General features: G+C 40.8%; 1 protein-coding gene across 2 annotated transcripts in view; it reads left to right on the top strand.

Moving 5' to 3' along the window:
* The first annotated feature begins 235 nt into the window (after positions 1-235).
* The window catches only part of FAAP20 (FA core complex associated protein 20), a 99699-nt gene continuing 76298 nt past the window's right edge, over positions 236-23636 (top strand). The window contains exons 1-2 of one of the 2 annotated variants that reach the window (XM_078642460.1): positions 250-344; positions 9814-11942. In XM_078642460.1, coding sequence (XP_078498586.1) covers positions 10145-11365 — 1221 coding nt within the window. In that variant the 5' untranslated portion in view covers positions 250-344; positions 9814-10144 and the 3' untranslated portion in view covers positions 11366-11942. Of the gene's footprint in view, positions 345-9813; positions 11943-23636 lie in introns of those variants that run through there. The other variant, XM_078642461.1, reaches the window with a different exon arrangement.

Below are 23636 nucleotides of genomic sequence, written 5' to 3'. Positions count from 1 at the left end.
AAATATTCTCAGGGCTCGGTTCGTACCCAGGCACCAACCCAATCCAGATCCTAGACCCTTCAAAACGGGCGGGACTCGTGACTGTAAGAGGAAAGATCGGATCGTACAAAGACACGTGGGGACTCTACTGCCAATCATCACTTCGAAATTCTGTATGGCGCTGTAGGATTGGCTGTGAAGCCTTCAGTGCTCCAATCCTAGATCACCTTACATAGTCACAGTAGTTCCCGCCCCTGACTACGCTTATTCTGCGACCTGGAAGCGCTGAAGTACAGAACATACACTGGTGAAAGATCAGCAAACGGAGACGGCCGGGCATGAGGGTGGATTCACGGGAAGTCCGTGTAAGTAGCGGACATGCGGGAGGTCACCGTGGTGTGCACTAGAGGTGGACAAGCCAGGGTGTTCATGGGGCTAGCAGACTGGGCAAGTCTGGCTGCAAAAACCAAAACACAAGCCGAGCCTTCAAACGCGTTGTATAGTCAATTTTGCACTAACATGTTTAAAACTCCCCAAAATAACAGTGTAAGTTGTGCTAAATATGGCATGTATATTTAAACCAGAACTCCTTAAAGTGGTTGTTGCCAGATCATCCTTTTTTATGTGCAACAAAGCAACAAGTTTCCTAACGCCAGCGGTATTCGTAGTGCTTGTAGTGCTAGATTCAAAACTACAATTCCTAGATTTGTAAGTGATTCTGTTAAAATCTCAGCACTTGGTGAAGGTGTCACAACATGAGTACGATTGTTGGCTGATTTTTTTTTTTAATATTATGTTTTTGTTAATAGATTGTAACCGTCAGCAGCGCACACCAGGCATCGTTTTAACAGAAATGCACCTGTCATTCAGCATCAGACAACCTGGCTTTATTAAACACTGTCCTATGCAAACCGCAAAAACCAAAGTAAATGAAGTTTCACATCAAACAAAGATATAGGGGCATATTTACAAGCCCCTTGCACCACTGTTGCATCACTTTTTTTGACGCACCGCCGGCGATGATGCTCCATATTTACAAGGTCACGTAAAGCCACCCTATGGTTTTTTGTGGCCTTGTAAATATGGCCCCTTTTCATGCAACACTTTAGGTAAAAGGGGCTTTCTGTGGGTGTTCCCATGCAACACCCCTGGATTCTGCCGTATTTCCAGATTTATAAAGTTTCGTAAGCCTGGGAATGTGTCAAAATCCTACGCCTCTCCAGGGGATGCATAAGAAGGCGGAACGGGGAGAAAACCACATTGCAAGGGTGCCTGCGTTGGCGCATGTCATCCAGGTGTGCACCTGCGCAGGGTAGAGCCCAGGGATACATCCTAGTGTTGTAAATATGGTGCATCCCTTTGCTTTGAAAGTAACGTGGGGTAGCCAAATTGCTTGCGGCACCGTGCTGTGTTACTTTCTTGTAAATAAGGCCAATAATATATATTTCCAATACGCTGTCTACGAATAACAGTGCGTTCTTGTTAGTAAGGCGTTCGCAGCTTAAAAGGGATGTGGGAAATTCCCTTTATCTTCACTCACCTTTCAACATTTTGCAAGGACTTTATAAAGTGACTGCTTATAGTCTTTCTTTACAGGCCTCCCTTTGTCAGTTTAACAGGCTTCAGTTTACCAACAGCATCTCACTTCACTAAGATTGGCTTCAAATATCTGAACCCTTGTGTGCTATTAATGACAATCTGAAAGAAGAGCTGGTGTTAAATTGCACTTTCTGGGGTCATATTGAAAGCCATAAGGATGCGATTTACAGTCAGCAGAGATGAAGGGGTTATGATACAGACAGAGAGCTGGAGAGGACTGCAGCGTAAACTTGGGATTCCTAGGTGTCTCTATGGAAGACCACTGAATGTGAATGGAAGTTCTCCAGCCCACCGTTCTCTCCACGAACCCCAACGCTGAGTAAACTCTTGATTCACATATCTACTCATTAGACCAGGATAGTGTTCCTTAGGCCCTGGACCTATTTTCACATCAGCTGTAGCATAAGTGGGCTTTCTTATTCAACTTTATGTTACAAAAAAGGGGGGGTCTTTCAAATTGAAGCATGTTATTGTCGGGGCACAAGTTGGGGGTGTACTAAGCCTACCTCATTACTATTTTTAGAAAGGGGACTCCGTTCCTCTTAGCATGATGATCAGAATAGGCCTGGGTGGTAAATTCCGTATCGCTTGCGGAATTTGGGTAATTTCGCGTTCCGCGGAGAACGCGGAATCACCAAATATTCCACGATCCACAGCTTCGTGGAATTTTTTGCTTGTTCGTGCTTTCAAAATGCGTGTTTGCAAGATATTTCTCCCCCCCCCCGAGCACGAAAACGGCGTTCGCGAACAGGAAAAAAGCATCACGAATGAGCGGAACAAGCAATTCCGCTTGTTAGCAGAGATTTTTTACCATTTTGCGGAGCTTTGCGTAGCACGACCACGCAAATTCCACCCACCCCTAGTTGAGAGGTGGCACCTTGTAACCCATATGCTAACAATAGGGAGAGCAAGGGATCGTGTTCACTAAGAGTGAACGGAGTGTACTCCTGTTCCCCTGTGGAAAGACTAGAAAAACAAAAGGAGGAGTACCATCATTGGAAGGTCAAGAGAGAGATTCCTAATGTGGTGGTAGGCTGGCAAAAGGAAAGAATGTATCCTTTTGTTAAAAACCCCTCACTCACCAACCTAGTGGTGACATGCTTCATCATCGGGGTCCACCCTGGTGGCCTAGCGTCACCAGGGTGTGCTACAACACCTGAATTACAGTGGAGCAGGTAGTGAATGTAAGTGCAGAAAAAAGTGTGTTAAAAATTGTCCTGGTTTAACTTAGTGACAGATACATTTTATTGACAAGTAACTGGACAATGTTAAAAAGGTGGGGCGAGATACTGTGAGGGTATATTAAGGCCAAGAGTATCTCTTATCTGTGTGTTGGTCTACATGTTTCAACCGTGAATGGGATATACCAGGTTTTCATCAGGACCGGGTTGACAGGGAACTGGACGGTATGCACCCCCTAAAAGGTACACCCTATCCTCGTTCTCTGTATTCCAAAGTAGCAAAAATCGCTCAATGGTACAAACAGACTCTAACCACATTGGGTGAGTCAAAAATGTGAAAAAGACCTGTGGGTGGAAGAAGAAAAACAACAAACATCAATCAGACGTGAGCTATGTTACATGCCTGTTACGTTGTGCAGTGTCGTGTCTTTCGTATCTTCATGCTTACTGCCACTCGCATTAGGAACACTACTGTGGATATCGAGGTGAAGTTTTTTCACAGTGTGCAACGGCCCAATGTGGGCTGGTTGTCAAGATAGAACACGCATACTTATCAAGAGGTGCGTGCTGTGCGGCAGCGTGATTGTTGCCGTATGTTACATTTATTCAGGCTTCCGTCCTGGTCGTATCATTAAAGTGTTGTGGTTTCACAATCTCGCCAATTTTTTTGGTGGTCGCGAATGAGGGTTGAAAGTGCGTGACTAATCTGTATCAATACACTCGACACATTCAGACTTACTGACAGACAACATAAACACATACAGACACATATCGGGTTGTAGGTGCAAGGCTTACTGCTATTCCGGAGTCTTATAACATCGGAGGGCGGTAGGGGGTATCCCCACTACTCAACCGAATTCTGTGGAAACATGGGTCATATTGTTATCCGGGAAGTACTTGTTAGGGGACCGCCGCGTCGTGCGGTAGTTAAATATATGATTGTTCCTGTGAAGGGAAGCATCTCTACTTACAGTTCCTTCGTGGCGGAAATGCCGATTACCTAGGCTTTTCCTCTGCTGCCCTGCTACGGAGCCGCCCAGTCTCGTGTGTGGTTAAATAACGGCTTCGTATCCGGGTTGGGCGGGGACGGGAGCCGGTCACGTGGAGGTTGTCATGGTAACTCCAGTATGTCTCCTCACTACGGAGGCCACTGGTTACCAAAATGTCTTTGCCTGCAAGTCGTCCGGGTGATTGTTGAAGCTGTTGAGCACAGTGTACATTGGTGGCGATACTTGCACAACTGGACGGGCAAAGATAAATGAGTCTAATTGTTTGTCCAGATAGGTATTAAGGCTCTGGTTTCTGGTGTCTCCTGTCTTTAGGCGGGGTGAGCGTGACAGGCTTGAATAAGTCCCTTGGATAAATGAATGAATCCAAATGTGATTCGACGGGCAGATATTTTTAACACACTTTTTTCTGCACTTACATTCACTACCTGCTCCACTGTAATTCAGGTGTTGTAGCACACCCTGGTGACGCTAGGCCACCAGGGTGGACCCCGATGATGAAACATGTCACCACTAGGTTGGTGAGTGAGGGGTTTTTAACAAAAGGATACATTCTTTCCTTTTGCCAGCCTACCACCACATTAGAAATCTCTCTCTTGACCTTGTAACCCATCACTGCAGCTGCTTGCATTTGCTAACACTGTATGCGTGTTACCTGACCTAGGGGTATTTGTAAATGTCATTCCCACAGGCATCTCCACCTTCATTTGTGAAAATGGCCAAGGAGAGGCTATCTTTTAATCGATTATCTGAGGAACTGATACCTTACAAATTAACTCTTATATTGCATACCAAAGTTCAAATGTAAAGCAGTTTTGTGATTTGGAGCTGGATAAAGAATACCTACAGGAAACAGTTAATTTGAATAGCTCTCTATCTTGTGTGGACCAAAGCAGTTGTACCCATGCTGTGAAATTCATTTTCAGATATTATCATTATATATGTTGTTCAATTTAATTACTCACTGAGTGGTGGATACCCTTGTTAGCAACTGGGGTAGGTGGAAGATGTATTTCCCGCATTGCCCCCTGTTTCCCATTCTTGAGCAGAGCACCCTTATTCCTTGTCGACAAAAGGTCCCTTCCCCATGTCATTTCATAATTCCCATCACCTCTTGTTAAACCCATTTGGTGGTTGTTGAAGTCAGAGGGTAGGGTCTTCATACAGGAGTCTGGAGCTACTCGGGTGGGCTGTACTTTCTTTATCTCATGTTAAGCCCTAAGGTTACAGCTCCAGAAGGTAGTTAATGACAGAGTTCTATCCTCTGTCCAACTGTCCCTGTCTCTTAGCTTCCACTGCAGGCCACACTTCAACATTCTGTTACTTCATTCACTATCAGCATTCCATGTGCAGCAATTCAGACATAAAGGGAATGGGAATATATGATATACTACACAGGTCTTGGGCTGGTCGTTTAGAAACTGTGTTATTTGCCCTTATGGAGCGGTTCTTACTGCTGACTTCCATGCAACTGGATAACCATGACCTGCACTGCTCCTCTTTTACAGAGGCCTACCATTTAAAGTAATGCATGAATTTGTTAACACCATCACACAGCTTAAATAATGTGGCAGTCATTTATTCTTGGAACTTACAAAGTTGATATCAAGATTGACACACAAAAGTAATTAGTTATTTGTGGTACATTGAATTAAGCTGGACCTCGGGCTTAACTTGTCTTCAAGACTCCAGCATTGTCGGCTTCACAAAGCCTCCTTATTCTACTGGTAGCATGGAGTTGCTTTACAGTGTAAGCTGTCATACTGTCTTATACTGTGTCAGGCCACTCTCACTGGCATTTCACAGATATGGTTCACACACACTTGTTGAACCAGTACTTCTGCAGTGCATTATGGTAGACGCAATTCAGTTGCCTCTCAGTTTATTTATTTTAAAGTTCTGTTTGCTCACGATTTAATCATTATAGCCGTAAAATACTTGCTCAGTTAGTACTGGAAATCTCTTGACACGTGTTAAATGTTTTTGTAAGGCGTTAGAAGAGTATCGCCTCTAACCTGTGATTCTTACATTTTTTTTATATATATTATTGCAGTGAAATACCAAATAAAATGTTGTGTCCAGCTGTCTGAAACAACAAATTGACTTCACTCCTTCCTCAGAATCTGCTTTTACTATTATTTAACAGGTGTGGCTTGCAGTGTCATGTGATGCACCAATGCACTATGATACATGCATCTTGACCTCATCACAATTCTATTACATTGCATTTAAGTTCACCCCTATTTCAATTATTTATGCAGTCAAACATGTGCTCATTCAGTATTGGAAAAAATCCTAACATCCTTTTTAAGGTTTTTGCATGGGTGTGGAATTCCGATCACCAGACACCTAGGACATATTTTTTGTAGTCCAGGACAACATGTTTTCATGTTTATTTTGTTCAATGGACAAGTAGTCCCAACCCCTGGATTTGATGTGCACAGACTCGCAGGACATTCCAAGTCTGACACTACCACTTCCTGTCTACTTGAAAACCCAACATGATTATTTGCTGAAAGGTGGCAAAATCAAAACCGTGCTAGAATTCAGGCCCGGATATAATGTGAGCCGAAACATAATTGCAGAAGTTGATATCAGAGATCTGATACAATAAGAACGCTGCAATAATTTGTCACCTCGCTGCATGGCACCAAAAGGGACAAGTCGAATTTTTTATAGGACAAATTGCTTTCTGCAACACATAGCCCCTTGGACAAGTAGATATTTTATACAATTTTGAGCCCCTGGATCTTGCCATGAAGAGTATCCCTTTCATTTGGGGATGCTTGATTGCCTCAACCCCTTAAGGAGTACTGAATATAATTGCAAAATTCCTGAGTCACTCTTATTTTCTATTAGCTGATTGTGTATAAACACTTGGGTGAAGATAGGTAATGGTAAAGGAAAATGTATACCAATCATGGGCTTAAGAAGGGTTTTGTCCTAATCAATTATTTTTAATTTATACACAGCTGATTTAATGCCAAAGATAAATAAAAGGCAGGTCTTTGATCCAAAAGTGAGTACTGTTCACAGAGCTGCCTTTCAGAATGCCGATGATAGTTATTTTTTCTTATCATCACACTCCCTTTGGTCTGTTAATTTTTTTACTAAAATTGCACAAATGTAAGATTACCAGTGGTGTGACACTAAGGGGCCCATTAGGATGGCGGGTGGACTTTCGTCCGCCCGCCACCATAGCGGTGCTGGGACCGGCCACCAGACGTGTGGCGGTCCCGTATTACTGATTAGGAAACGACCGCCACCCTGGCGGGTGCATTCCGCCGTCTTGACATTGTGGCGGGTGCTGCTTACAGCAGCACCCGCCGCAATGCCAAAATGGCATGTTGTGCATTGCCATGCACAACGTGGCAGGCACCACGCTGTGCCTGCCACCTTGTGCATGGCAATGTAGTGGGGTACCATACGTACCCCCCAAGTGCAGCCCCCATGCCCGGGGGGGCCCGCAACGGGCCCCCAAAGCAATTCCCGCTAGCCTTTCCATGGCTGCATCGCCACCATGGAAAGGCCTTTGAAAACACCCTTCCTAATATGGATGATGGTGCCTGGTAGGGATCGCCACCATATTAGTGCCCTAGTCCGCCCGGCCGGCAATCGTAACGATTGCCGACTGGCGGACGCACTTTGCGTCAACCGCGATACCCCCCGCCATGCTATTATGGCTGGGGGTTAAATCACTTTGTCATGGCGGGCGGATCGCCACCGCCGGCCGGGCTGTGGCTATCCGAGCGCCATCATAATCACCCCCTAAATGTTAATAAAACTAAACTTGTGTCTTTAGCGTCTAGAGCAATTTATAAATGGTCATTTGGAGCAGAGCAAATAGACCAAGTTGGCTCTTATCTATACCTGATGTTTGGCAAAATAACAAGACGGATCACAAATTTCAAGCCATGAAAAACTGAACACACTGTTTTCTGCGTCAGATACGTCAGTTGTACATTAAATTACACATCATGTCTGGGGAAGTTATATTGGAGCTATTTTCTTCCAGCCATTACATATGGCTCTCTGTCGTATGGAGCAAAACTCCATAAACATCTGTTAATAGCAGTAAGACAAATTTTTGGTCTTCCTACCTGTACTTAGTTCATCAGCGGAGACTTTAATTTGGCCTTGTTAATTTCACCCTGATGGCAGACCTACAATTGATGAAGTTTTGTGAATGGCTAAAAAATGCTACCACAAGAACATTTTAACATGAAGGAGGGTTTGTGATAATTCAAAAATATACTCAAATGGTATTTCGAATTTAAGCATAATTTTAAATAATCTAGATCTGAATAAGGATTGGAATAACAACCAAAACTGTAGTGTTTTCAAGAAATTTGCAAAAATCCAACAATTGTGGTCTATTTTCTGTAAAACATAGACCTTCTGTAGAATTGAGCTCTTATTGCCAACATTTATTTAACAGACAGCGCAGAGCTAGCTTAGACCTAACCTGAAACCAATAATCGGAACAAAATAGTTGAGATTCAACCTTTTACTATTAGCACATTTACTATCAGGCTGGAGCTCAAAGGATACTTTCTCCTCTAAATACTGTATAGGTTGTAATCCATGTCTCACATTATTGGTCTATGCGCATTTGGTTTGAGCTCTTTGTAGACTTTTTTGGAATCTATACTTTTTTAAGATTGGGGCTACGCACAATAAAGGATGCCACTGCAGCTTGTGTCCAGAGCACTGACACATAATTAGCCTGCAGACTAGTTAAATATTTGGATCTGTCTATTATCGACCTCGAAAAGGCTAATGGTAAAATGTTTGCCCATGATTGCACGAAAGGATTGCATTGATTGAGGAACACTGCAGTTGCAATGATAAAGACCTGATCAGCATGTCCTGACTGAAGAATGCTGCAGGAACGTAAAAATGATTTGAACTTTGCGTGTTGAAACTCTTTTCACGTAGTCATATGATATAATCAATGCTTTGTAGGCTGCCGTTTTTTGAGTTTGGAAGGAATTATGTGATAATGTTTACTTGCCTTATTATCTTTTCTTGGTACTTTACTTATTATGAACATCTTTATGATACTGGACAGATGTTTCTATGAAAATTCTATAATGTTGCATAAACATCGGGAGAAAGGTGTTTTTGAAATAGTTGTAATGCATATTGTAATGATTTTTATCAATCACACAAATTGAAAATTGAATGATTGCAAAATCTTTTTAGGGGCGAAGGTGCTACCTCCAAAAACACTTCTGTTTGATGCTAACATAATTAATAACTTGTTAACATGCAGTTCGTTGGCGACTAACAAATATACAGTTAAATGAGCAAAGGGTGGCATGATTGATGAGGAACTGTCAAGGCTGTGATCTCAATGGCTTGCATTGTTTGTGTTCAATACAGACAGTAATCCATTTGTTTGTGTGTTTTTTAAATTTTTTATAAATCTTCTTATTAAGGAAACACAAAATAACAATACAACAAAAACAACAACCGGAAAAAGAGCAATCGTCAGGATTAGCACATCACGTAAAATAAACATAGCACATAGTGTTTTTTTTTTTACACCTTTTTGTTTCATGAAAGCATGTAGTCACAATATTTTAATTTGTTTTCACTTTCACAGCCTGATATTTCATTGATGGCAAATGTTAGAGAGTAAACATCCTGCATTTATTAAACAATGCAGAATTGTAACCTAATAGATGGACCAACTCCTCAGCTGATATTGTAGCTTTTATCCACTTGCAACTTTTTTTGTTTATACTTTTTCACCCCTTGCTCTGTAATTTTGTGCCCTTTTCTTCGCTATATTTCCCTCTCTTGTTCCTTTATCTAGTAAGCTTACTTTGGAAATATAGGTACTGCATTTTAGCATGTAGGCATTATCCTTTTCAGAAAGGTTTCCTGAACTCATCTTTGCTACAGAGGGTGGGTCTGTATGGCTTTCACAATGGTAATATAATGGTACATTATTTGAAATACCTTTTTACACAATTACGCTAATCCATGAAACATAAACATGGAGTGTTTTTTCTGAAATATTTTGTGTGATTTTTGTGCAGGTGGAATTCCTTCTATATTTAAAATCGACAGGCGACCCACAACCTCTTTACGCAGAATGGAGAAGCTGTCGCGGATTTGCTAAACCGCACCTACACATGGAGCAAATTGTGACACGGAAGCTCATTTAATAAGAACCCGGGCTCTTAACAGTGCATCTAATATTTAAAATTTGTGGATGATTTTTTGGACCCTACAAAATTGGATATTGATTTATATGTGTTTGTGTCTGATAATAAGGTTCAAGGTCCAACTGGGTGTTCTGAATGAATAGTGATAACAGGATTTATGGCTTTACTTCGAGTATAAGAGATCAAAACTAGACTGAGAAACATGGAGCAGAAGAAAGAAATGCATTCCCTCTGGGCTGACATCATGACTACTTTGCCAGACTGTAAGGAAGGATTGGGTCTTAATTTCACAGAAAAAGTTGACACAAGTATTGTATTTTTACTTCGAGAAGCAGCAGACCAATTGTATAACAAGGAAAACCACAAATGTTTGCGGACTAGTCAAGTAATACTGGACTATGCGTGGGAGAAACTGAATGGTGGAACCTGGAAAGACGTGGACAAAGAGTGGAGGAGAGTCTATTCTTACGGGTGCCTTTTTAAGGCCTTGGGACTGTGTACTGATGAATGTTCGCTCAGAGAAGCTGTAAGAGCCTGTGATATGGGACTGTTAATGGGATCATCCATTCTGGACAACATTCTTGTCAGAATCATAAATATTTTCAAGAAATATTTGGCATTTGGAAAGAGACCTGCAGAGGTAGAAAACAGAGATTGCACTACAAAGAAAATGAAGAGTGAATCTGGCCCCTTGCTTCCAGTGATTAGTAAGGAAACTGCAGTTCCAGAACTTTACTGTCCATCCCTACAACACTTCAGAGATAACTACCTTCTACCTCAGAAGCCAGTCATATTAAATGGGGTGATTGACCATTGGCCTTGCATGAAGAAGTGGAGTTTGGATTATATATCTGAAGTAGCTGGTTGCCGGACAGTCCCTGTAGAGGTGGGTTCTCGATATACGGATGAAGCTTGGTCGCAGACCCTTATGACCGTTGATGAGTTTATTAGTGATTTTATAGTAGATCAGCAGAGCAGCATTGGATACCTAGCTCAGCACCAGCTTTTTGACCAGATACCTGAACTGAAGAGCGACATTTGCATCCCTGATTACTGCTGTCTTGGGGAAGAGGATGAAGAGGACATTACAGTGAATGCATGGTTTGGTCCAGTGGGAACGGTTTCTCCTCTTCACCATGACCCCCAACAGAACTTTTTAGCTCAAGTAGTAGGAAGAAAATACATCCGCTTATATTCCCCTAATGAATCTGAAAATGTGTATCCACATGAGACTTCCATCTTGCACAACACCAGTCAGGTGGATGTAGAAAATTCAGACTTGGAGAGGTTCCCTGAGTTTAAAAAAGCTGTGCACCAAGAGTGTATTCTATCTCCTGGACAGATTCTGTTTATTCCGGTCAAATGGTGGCATTATGTGCGGTCACTTGATGTGAGCTTTTCCGTCAGTTTCTGGTGGTCTTGACCAGTGGCGTAATATAATGTTAATAAGAACTCATTGCAACTAAAGAAACAACGCTGATAGTCACTTGAAAGAATCAAACTTAGTCAGACCTGTTGGAGAGGTGATTAAAACGAAATTTTCTGTTTTGTCCCTTCTACAGATGCCAGACAACTGCGGGCTTATGTATTGATAATTTTGAACATTGTGTTCCTTTGCTTGTTGAATACCTCACTTTATGGGTGTTTGAACTTCATTCTGACATCAAATTAAGAGCTCAAGGAGGCTTATGTAAAAAGAGCAGTTTTGCAGTTCTCAACTTGTGTACAAGAGCAAGTTAGGGAGACATTGGGGCACCAGAGGACCTTTCTAGCAAACCTACTTCATTGAAAAAGCTTGAATGTAAAGCAAGTCCCACAAGATACATATGAGTATAAACATTACAAAAAAGGCGGATTTGCTATATCAGATCTGCACATCAAAACTTGTCTCCTTCTTATACAAGAACAACACCATATACCTATGTATGTAGTCCAACTATTGAGTGCAGCCTTGGTGTAAAATGCTTATCCACCTCAAGGATTAAAGATAGACAGCCTGCACATACACTGAAGACAAAAACACCAGCGCACGTCACATCAAGTCACTTTTATCCATGTGCACTCAGCACTATTCTTCAATATGTATCCTTGTACAGACACTCATTCTCAGTCCAAAGGAGTCGCGTTGTGTAGAAAAATTAGGTTTTTATTTCTTTTAAAACAAAGTGCTTCACAGCCGACGCGCGTTCGCCCTTTGCGGGCTTCCTCAAGGCAGATTTCCAATATGATCAGCACTGTATGTATCAACGCTTGTCACTTTAAACCACTCTAAATACAAGCTCCACCCAACGTATATTCCAATCTATTCAAAACCCAGCAATGACCGCAGTAATCCTCATTTATTGTTTGTCAGGAGCCATGAAAAGTTCCATCATAAACGCCGCGAGTTAAGTTATACCTCCAAAATCGGTTTCCGTATCAGAGTTCCCATGAATGAGGATTACTGCTGTCATTGCTGGGTTTTGAATAGATTGGAATATACGGTGGGTGGAGCTTGTATTAAGAGTGGTTTAAAGTGACAAGCATTGATACATACAGAACTGATCATATTGGAAATCTGCCTTCAGGAAGCCCGCAAAGGGCGAAACACGCGTCGACTGTGAAGCACTTTGTTTTAAAAGAAATAAAAAAATATTTTTGAAGAATAGTGCTGAGTGCACAAGGATAAAAGTGACTTGATGTGATGTGCGCTGGTGTTTTTGTCTTCTGAGGATACATATGAGTGCTCTGATCATAACAATGTTGTAAAATATACCTGCTGTCCGCTATTGCAAATCTATAAAATCATTGAATGAGCAACATTTTTTGTTAACAGCATGACATGTTACACATAGAGAATTAAATAGTAATCATTAGGATGGCGGTGATTACTCGTGCCTTCGCACATGGCTATTCTGGAATTAAATGCTCTTAGTTTAGCCTCTGATGGTACACTCCTTGTGAGAGTGAAGGTCTTTGCTTACAGACTTTGCTGATAGGAAGACAATTTTGGGTGCTAAGGAGGCAGAGACCGGGCGAGCCCAGTATCTCCCTTGTAATCTTCCCTCTTGCTTACCATGGTAGATTGCTACCGAAAAATAACTCTCAAAATGTTTAAGTAGCTTTATGGATTATGTCGAGCCACTCCTCCATGTTTTTCTTCCAAGTCCTCCGTATCTATTCCATATTCTTGGAAATATAGTTCTGTGAAAGTGAGAATTCTGCTTGTTGGCAGTTATACTTGCAGCACATAGACTGTTTTATATCACACTGCACAGCCCTTCCAAATATGGAGGGATATTTTCCGCTCATATGAAAGTACTCTCCAAATAATTACATATTTTTTAATTGTTAATAAACAGACTGCCTTTGTAGTTCAATGTGGCACTTGTAAAAAGTAATATTTGCACGCACTGCCTTGCTATTTGGTTTTTGGTGATTATTTTCCATAATAATCTGTTCACAATACTTCCCATCGTCATCCTTGATCTGTCATTTAAATCTTATGTTGGTAAGAACATGTGTCTCAATTAGTGTTCGTTTTTGAGGCTCAAAGAAAAATCTGTCAAATGAGGGGCCGGATGAAATGTTGAATAAGCAAAGAAACGGTAAACAAAACAAAAATAAACGTTTTATATCTTTAACACCTTCGCCGCGGTGGACGTTCCGCCGATGTGCTGAAAAAAATTACGTGTGCGGGGTTTGGATGGCCGCCGTCCGTCCGACGCCAACGCCCACCGTGACGTCGGTCGGCCGGGGGCCGTCCGACGCATGGAAGGGGTTAAAAACGTTTAACACCGAGCACTGGAAAATGTATAGTAACTGTTTTATCCTCTGCTAGGCTCTCCTATATTGAGAACAACTGTAACTAAGCATATGCTTTAGTCTTTCAGTAGCGACAATAAAACCGAATCTGACCTAGAACCATGAAATAGTACTTGCTTCACTGCCTTTTCATAGCAGCAAGTCCAGGGTGTTTGAAATTGTCGCTTACTGGTTGGTTTAATTGCACCCATCATCGTAAACCTAACTTCTTCTTTCTGTCAGGTGGATAAGCAGCATACAAAGGTAATATTTGTTGTTTTAATAAAGAGGCCCATTCATGATATGCACAAATGCCCAGATTCAAACTGTTTTTCTTTGGTTATTGGTTGTAGCAATGGAAGAGTTTTGACAAGAAATGTTCTACACATTCGCTCACCGGTATATGGATCACTTTCCTTTTTTGAGTAGTAACATATAGAAAAGTTACTCCTAGACGTAATGGCTGGTTGATGATCAACAAAGATGTGACAGTACAGATAATTTTTCATCATAAGACATTTTTAAGTTTTAAAAGGAAAGTTTATTGGCATTTAATAAAATACAATCAATAGAGTATATGGAATAAAGTAGAAGAAATCTTTCAACAGATTATATTAGAAAACAAACACTTATATAGGTTAATCAACAATGTAAGTAAAAGTCTATATACAATGTAATTGCAAAAAAAGTACGAAAATCATTTTTACTGTATCATAAAAGGTAAGTTATAGAAGCATTGATAAGAAAGTCAAGATTACGCTGGTTTGGAAACTTCTTCAATTTGAGGGTTATGAAGGGTGGAAATTTTGCCAACAAATCTAAGAAATTAGTCACTGGAAGTCAAAGAAGGGCTTTTTTGATGGCAAGTATTATAGGAGTAACATATGCTCTGTCTAATCTATGATTATATCACCATGCTTCAAAAGATAAACTGGAGAAATCCTTCCTAGATGTGTTTATTTGTTGAAATGCTATTGCATGGAGTAAATCCAATATAAGAATTCTATCACTATAAGAAGACTAATCTTCTGAGAGGTTACCTAAAAATATTATTTTTTATTCAAAGGAATATGTGTGTGAAAAAAGAATATTTATCTGTTTCCAGACCTTCAGCCAAAATTGATAAGTAGAGGCACATTCAAAAAGCATATGTTTAAGATCAGAAGGAGATGCATTACAGGACCAACAAGAAGGAGAGGATAAATAACGTATCTTATGTAAAGTGGAAGACGTAAATAGACGATTAAAAATAAAGAATAAAGTTTGAGTGGCATTAGCTACTCTTGAAGATATCCGAATTTGTAGGCAAATTTTATTCCAAAGAGGAATGGAGAAAGAAGAACCTAAATCCTGTTCCCACTGAAACTCCACATCCGTCTTTTCTCTAACATCTGAAGAAGTTTTAATTTTATGATATATTTGTGACACGGATGGGAAAAAAGCAAGGTAGAAACCATATGAGTAGAAGAAGTGATGGGAGAGGAATCTTCTGGTGGATTATTATAAATAGACTGAAAAACCGATATTAAAGAATCTTATTGAATTGAAAATGAAGAGGGAAGGAAGAATCGTTGAGCTGCAGTGAATGACAGACAATCATTATTTTCAAAAAGTTGATGAATCCATTTCAGACCTTTCAAGTACCAAGCTTTCCAAAAAATAGTTTTATTTTTCAACTTAACCAATTTATTGTGCCAAATTGAGGAATGTAAAAATTCAGTTCTACCCATGATTGAGGGCTGGAAGGCAGGCTTGGATTGGTGTATGTTGCGAGAGAAATTTGTGTATGTCTCTAGAGCGTTCCCACAAAAATGGCTAGATATTTGGAGCAAATGGAATAGCTACAGTGGAAACATATGTGAACCCCCTGTTGTTCTCTCTCGGGAAGATCCTGTAACACCTTAGAAATGGTATCTTCATTATGACAAAGCCGGACCTTTGAATGGTGGCTAGGGTGATTTAATTGTGTATTGTGAACCATCTCTTTAAAACTGTGAACAGAAATGTTGTGTTGTTGTTTAATAAAAGATATTTTTTAAATAGTCATAAGGAATAAAAATTGGACACAAAACTTTGCCAACATTCTTTAAAATATGAAGAGACAGAGGTTTTTGAGGGAAAGAGGAATTACCAAAAAGAAAAAGGACAAATAAAAGAACGTTCAATATTAACCCAAATAGAGGACTGAATAGTGATGTCATCATTAAGTAAAAATGCAGCTTGTTGGAGGAAAAAGGCTGTATGATAGGTATGAATATCTGGAAATTGAACTCTTCTAAAGTGCTTAGGGTGTTTGGGTCTTTGAAGAGGCATACAAACTTTCTTATTGTTCCTAAGAAACTTGGATAATAGTGAGTTATTTAAAAAAAAATAAAAAAGGAAATATTGATAGGGATGTTGGATAAAGTAAACAGTATTATGGGGACAATCATAATTTTAAAAGAATCCAACCTGCCCCACCAGGATAAAAATACAGGATTCCATTTAGATGTAATAGAAATAATAGAAGAAAGAACCTGTTTAATTTTGGTGGAGACGGAGTCCTTAATTGTGGGATGAAACCAAAGACCTAAATATTTGATTTTGTCTTGATTCCAATTCAAATTAGAATCAAATGAAATCCGCAAGAAAAGAAAATGTATTTAAAGGAAGAATCCCACATTTTTCAGAGCTCAACTTTTACCTGGAAACTAATGAGAAATATGAGAATTCTGTTACAAAAGCTGGTGGATATCATCTGCAGAAAGTTTTATTGCTGGTTACCATATTGCAAACTATGAATGTCTGGATTCAGATGAAGTTTAATCAGAAAAGGCTCTAATGCAAGAATAAAGAGCAGTGGATATAAAGGGCATCCTTGTCTAACACCTCTATGCAGGGAGAATTGTGAAGATACAGGACCATTGACCGTAATAGACGCTTTGGGGGAAAGATTATGGCAAAGAAACAAGATGTGTGAATTTGGTGTTCTAGCCAAACTAAGATAGAGAAGAAAAAAGAAATGGCCAAGCAACCCGATCAAAAGCTTTTTCTGAATTTAATGCAGTAGCCGTTAAGGAATGTTAATACATTCTGGATTTACTTAGAACATTAAAATATAATCGAATGTTGTCTGAGAGAGATGATAAAACCAGGTTGTTCCCTGCCTATTAACTTAGGAAGTAAGGGATCAAGATGAAGAGCAAGAATTTTGGCAACCATTTTGTAATCTAAATTATCAAGGGAGGTGGGCCTATCATTTTTACACATTTTTGGATCTTTGTTTTCCTTGGGGATGAGAAAAATAAGTGCATCTTGGAATGAACCTCCAGCCATTCCTGAGGATATTAAGTGTGAAAAAAGTGAATGTAATTTGGGAGTTAAAAATTTGGAAAAGTGCAAATAAAATTCTATGGTAAAACCATGTGGGCCCGAAGCCGTACGTTTTTTTAAATGATCACATGGCAAAAAGTGTACCTTCAAAAGAAATGTCTTTGTCTAAGAAAGTGAAATCAATATCTGTGAAGAAGGTGGTGTGATCGAATGTAAATATTGTGAAATATCATCTTGAGATGTTTGGGATTCAGCAATATATAGGGTGTTAAAATAGTTAGTAAATTGATTTAAAATATTCTAATTTCTATGAACAAGAACACTAGACGGAGACAAAATAGCATCAATTTTATTACATTTTTTTCTTAATTTTAAGATAATTAGCCAATTGTTTTCCCGATTTATTTTGCCCCCATAATATGTAGCGCTAGATTTAACTAAACAAGAATCAGCAATTTCTGCTGACTTTTGTTAAAAGTGAATTTAGCTTGAATTGACTAAACAGTCCTCTAATTTAGATAAATAATAATTGAGCTCTAATTGTCTTATATGATTCAAGGGTTGGAGTAACTTTTTAGATTTACTCTTCTGGGCTACAAAAGAGATAATGAAGTGGAGTGTCTATCAAGAAAGGGATCAATAATAATATTACAGTCGCCTCCAAAAATTAGACGATTATCAGTAAGGGACATTAATTTAAATAAAATGTTGGGCCAGAAAGGCATATCATATTGTGTAGGAGCATATATATTGAAAATAGTGATGGGTATTTTGATAATATTAATAGAGTGAATAATCCACCTGCCTTTAGAATATGATTCTTTTTTTTTCGGGGGGGGGGGGGGGGGCGGCTGGATGTCTAAATGTTTATTACACAATTTAGCCACTCCATTACTCTTGCCAGTGCCTGGAGAAGAAAAAACATGATCAACCCATTGTTTTTTTGTTTAACAATTTCTGATTGAATTACTTGAGTCTCTTCTTATAAGACAATATCACGTTTAAGTTTTGACAAATGTATTAAGACTCTTTTATAGGGGAACCCAATACCATATATTAAGAGAACTCTTACAGACATTTATAATGTAATAAATATGATTCCAACAAGCTGATCACATAAATAGTTAAATAATAAATTAGCAATTTGCATTCAATGGTAAAAAGAATGACAAAATAGTAATAAACGTACAATGTTCATGCAATAGTAAAAAGATTAAACATTGAGATAAGAAAATAGTAATATTAAACATACCATTTTCATGTGAAGCTGAAAGAAATGAGCAATGAATAAAGGATATGAAAGTATATAAAGAAATACAGAATAAATATGAAAAACGATAAAAAAGAAAAGCCAAGAAGCAATAGAAAAAAAGAAGAAAAGAAATCATTAAAAAAGAGAAAACCGAGAACATCAAAGAAAATATAATAAACAACGAAAAGATCATACCTATGGAACAAACAAAAAATCGAGCATTGTGAAATCACATAAGGGGATGACACAACAGACTTGACGCATTTGAAACACGGGAAAGATGCAGAACACATAAAAATACTCCAATAAGTTCTGCTGCACACACGGAGGAAGCTTAGGAAAGGAAGAGGAAATAAAGGAAGAGGAAATAATAGAATATTATATTATTAAATAAAAGAAACATACATATAAAACAAATTCCACATCTATCACAAAACTAAAAAGCTGTCATTCTGAAATAGCATTACAAATCAGAAGAAAAATTATTTAAAATTAATAACATCAGATTCAATTATATAGAGGACCTATCCATTGTTGCTCCTCTGCAAGTGGTAAGTTCTGAAGGAGTGACGGATCCTCATAAGTGGTAGTTTTATTATTGTAAGTTACTTTGAAGAGACAAGGATGGAAAAGACCAAATCTTGCATCAAGCGAATGTAGAGCTGGGCGCATGTCAAGAAATATCTTTCTTCTGTCTGCTGTAGCTTTTGCAAAAACCTGCGCACATAAGGTAGACCCAGACCAAGAAATGCAACCTTTAGCTTTGGCTGTATGTTTAAAGAAGTCAATGGAGGGACGTCCAAAACCTGTGGTAGAAATGTTTTGAAGGAGATGGGGTCTGAACCTTCTGATCCTTCAACTAGACCATAAATGTGTAGATTATTTCCCCTACTGCGATTTTCCATGTCAAAGATAATACCTCCGTTTGTAATGTATGAATAATCTTCAGAGTCTTGAAGATGCTCCACCTTCCTCTCCACTTGAGTAACTCTGTTTTCATACTAGATACCATTTTTCACGTAAGAGTTGGAGCTGTTTATTAGTATCTTCCATATAAAGCTTATGTGCCCTAATCTCATCAAGAATCCGCTCTATTGAAATTGTTGTACAAGATTTAGTTGGAGAGGGCAGATCTTTTTTAACTCTTTTGGTTGCAGAAATAGCAGGTGTTGCGGTGAATTTAGAAGACACCTTAGTATTAGATGTGGATACAGCAGACATAGTAGAGAGAGATGCCAGAAATTCATGACTAGTACCTATATTGTCCTCCATATTTTCCAATATGGAATAAAAATTTAATGTAGCAACATTGCTAGTAGACTTGCCAATTGACTTTATGGGAGCATGTAATTTTAAATTTCTAGTTTTACCCATATGTGGAGTTAGCAGTAGAAATAATAAGAGTTATCATAAAGATATTGGTGAATAATATTGATTAAACAGTTGGTAAATAGTGGCTAAATCCAAATATGACACTTATGATGTATGACCGAAAACCATCAGTCAAAAATATAGCAAAGACACACTTGAGACCAAAATTGCCATTGAAATAAAGAATTGCTCATTATACAAAGAAGTAGTCTCAAAGGCTTAAACATTGTTTGAAAGCAGTTCCTTGTCCACATATTTCCACTCCAATTAATACCGTTCTGCCAAGACTTTGCAAGAGAAAGAAAATAATTGCATGAAACTCCAGTCAGGGTATCAAAGAAAAACTCCAGGCAGAACTGTTAGTATAGATTACAAGCAGCCCAAAACAGCGCTCCCAGGAAAGCGTCTTTTAAAACAGTTTAAAAGAGGACTGCAGCCAGTAAAACTGAGCAGAGACCTGAAGAGAAGTACTCCATACGGAAGAGCAGTATGAAAAACAAAATGGTCGACTCATTCCTCTCCTTAACGTGTCCTCCATTTACATTAAAAAGTACCACAACGCAGAAGAAAACAGCACCGCAATGCTGCCTCCAAACTCCGCATGTGTTCCGAAGTATGCTGACTGTAAAAGCAGGGTTAGTATCCTCCGTGAGGAGGCATCTGCTAGTTTCCCGCAGGCACCGCACTGGAACCTCAGTGAGGAGTGCCCATCCTACAGGGCATCAAGCCACACCCCCATCATAAGATATTTAAGTGGTCCCAGACTTAGTGAAGAAGTATGGTAAGGGCGTGGGTAGGTTTCTTAGAATCCTGTGATATACGGGGTTCTTTGAGAGGGATCCTGGGTGAGAAGTGCAGAGACATTGCATATTTTAGCAGGAGCGTCTTGCATCGTGGATTGTGTCAGTGGAAAAATCACAGAATTTGACCAATTTATACCTATGCCGAAGAATCCTTCAAATCGTATATGTTACGTAAGTATTGGTGCTAAGTTTTTGATAGGGTTACAGACAAATGGGACCTTGTTGTCCACATATAAAGCTATATTGATTGGTCTTTGTTGGAATCTCAGTGCCGCTTCCGCATGCCGTTGTCGAATTTTACAAGCTAACGGCAGGGCCGGACAGGGAACCAAAACTGGCCCTGGCAAAGTGCTCGGCCGGCCCCTACCCCCCCCTCCGGGGATTGGGGGTGCCACCGAGCTCTTTGCCAGGGCCGGTTTTCGGCCGATTTTGTTACAGGGCCGATTTTGCTGCTAAGCTGAAAAAACAGCCCTGTAACAAAATCGGCTCCCCAGGGTCCCAAAACCGGCCACACAGGCAGGTTGGTTTGCAGTGACAACCTGCCTGTGCACACAGAATTAGTCTGGTGCTGAACTGTTTGCGGCTTTGAAGCAGGAAAGTTATGACAAGGTGACTGATGCCTACCTCCTACAGGGTTGTTAAGGCTGGGAGATTTTGGAAAGGTATTCATGCACATGGTAGTGCAAAGTTGTGTGGACGTGGCACCATGTTTTGAACGGAGACATTTCTTTGACAGGAAGGGGCAGGGCCTTAAGGTGCACTATACCTTTTGAGTCGGAGACCAGCCATATACAAATCTGCATTGTTCCTGCTCTAATAGGCACAATCCAGCACACACTGTTATGCAGGGTACAAGTACTAAAAAAAAAGAAGTGGGGGGGTTAACCTTGTTAATCAGAATGCAAGTGGCAACACGGCGCGTGACATCAAGGCGCGTACCATCGCAGGAAGTGGCATTCAAGAAGTTACATCAGATCTTAAGCCCTCACATATATGTTTAACATGTCTATCATGAGTATATTGGTGCATATTTGGAGTATACTGGGAAACCCACCTGATTTAGGCAGAAGATTCACACTTTTGTAAGCTATGCTTTATACATTGTTGTCTTTTCTCAGCGTAAACTTCCTCTACCCATAGTGCTTTACAAGAAAAAATAGTGGTACTTTAATTATTTCATCGCCTCCTCAGGTGTAGTGAGCTCTATATAAATGCTATTTATTTTGTCTAAATACAGGGAAAGGCCAACACATCTGACATTCTTGCACTTTATGCATATCTTGTAAACAGGAACTGAACAAAGTGAAAAGCTGCCTTTTGAGTATGTGTGAAGTTTCCTCCCTGCTGCATTTGCATCAGGTGTGAGTCTCCTGACTGCTCCCAGCCAGAAGACTCATACAAAAGGAGGCCTGATGACCACTCAAATTGGGCCTTTGTTATGGGCCCAGCTGGAGTCTAATATGAGGAAGCCCTATCCCGTCCCCGCCTGCACGTTATGGTGGATCTAAAGCAGACAACGTGCAGGCACTGCTGAATGTGTCCCGGTATTCGGAAATTACACCGGGACGAGTTCAGCACATTATTCAGTGCGGCCCAACTTCTTGTCAGGGTGGAAGGCATCCACCCTGTGAAAACAGCGGGTGGATGCCGTCCACCAGCGTGTACCCCCGACTGGTGCCCGGCTTTTATGCTAACCCTACCCCCATGTTCAAATGGGCCCAAAAGCAACACCAGACTAATTTCAGCCTTTTTGACACATCAGTGATGTGCTGCTTGAGTACTGTGGCACAGTACACACAGGAACCATGTTTGGGCATATCCATCACACCTCAAAAAATAAAAAAAAGGATTGCATGAATTAACCCTGGCCACTGGCTGATGAGGGGTGATACCCCGAAACCGGTGCCAGGATGCTTGTTTCCGGTCCAGGGAGGACCTGGTCCGGCAGTTCAGGCTGGACTGTTCCCATGAGGAGCAGGGCCAAGTCTGATTTGCATAAGGCTGGGTCCAACCTGGGGCGGCATTGTGAGCAAAAGAATGATAGATTTAACCCAGATCTCTTGACTGGGGGTGACTGTTTCAAAAGTTTCAGCACTCCGTCCATCATCTTGTTGTGTTTGCTATGTTCGCCCAAAGTGGCCAAAGGAAGCCACACTTCCGACCGCAATGCATGGATGGGAGTGTGGTGAGGGCGAATGTTATTGGGAATGGCATTGTTGAAATGGGGTCCGTGCTGTCCTCGCATCACTCCAATTTAGCCAAAAAAACGAGTTCGAATGTGTAACGAAGGGTGCGCTAACGGTGTTGCTTTTGATTCCGGCTCGCCTTCCTGCAGCGAGCCATACACCATGATGTTAAAACACTCCCGTAGGCACGAGCCCCATGGGAGCTTTTTGTGGCTGGGTGAATGGCCCTAATTCTCACAATCTGGGGGTTACCCAGCCGATTCACAGACTGTCTAATGGACTACCTGTTTGAAAGAAGGAATGTGGTGTAATATGATTAAGTTATTCCGTTTACATTGCTTTACGGCCCTTGTCGTCTTTGAACTCCTTCCCCTTCCTCGTGTGTCTGTGCGCGTACTACTTCACGCGCTGCTCTGGAAGGCTGGGTTTCGGCTGGTGGCGGCTGGAGGGTGAGCGTCATCCAGTAACCTGAGTCGATGAATAACGGGAGCTCTATAGATGCCCTGCGCTTCACCTCAACCTTATCGTTATTACACTCTCTTATAAGTTGCTCCTTTTTTAGGTCGAGCGTCAGCGAAAGACCTATTGTGGCCCGTATTTGGGAATGTAGACACAAGAGGGTGCACGAGCGCAGATTTGACCTCGTGGGCGCGCACGGCGCCGTGCCCCTCTCGTGTCCCATTCGCAAACACACTCACACAGGCACACTCACGAATGTGCACATACACAGCCACACGCATACACAGGCACACACACACTGCATACACACACTGCATACACGCAGGCACCCCCCCTTAAACAGACGCACGCACGCACAGACAGACACACGCACAGACACACGCGAACACACACAGACAAACGCGCGTACACCCCGCCACCACTCACCGGGCTCTTTCGGCGTGTTCCGTGTCTCCGCAGCGCTGGTCTTCACCTGGGCCCCCTCCTGGGCCCCCTCCTGGGACCCGGGACTTCAGCTGCCGCACTCCG

The sequence above is a fragment of the Lissotriton helveticus genome, chromosome 5_1 (genome assembly GCF_964261635.1).
Source record: "Lissotriton helveticus chromosome 5_1, aLisHel1.1, whole genome shotgun sequence".
NCBI lineage: Eukaryota > Metazoa > Chordata > Amphibia > Caudata > Salamandridae > Lissotriton > Lissotriton helveticus.
The sequence above is the reverse complement of the archived record's forward strand: the minus strand, read 5'-3'. Positions and strand labels throughout refer to the sequence as shown.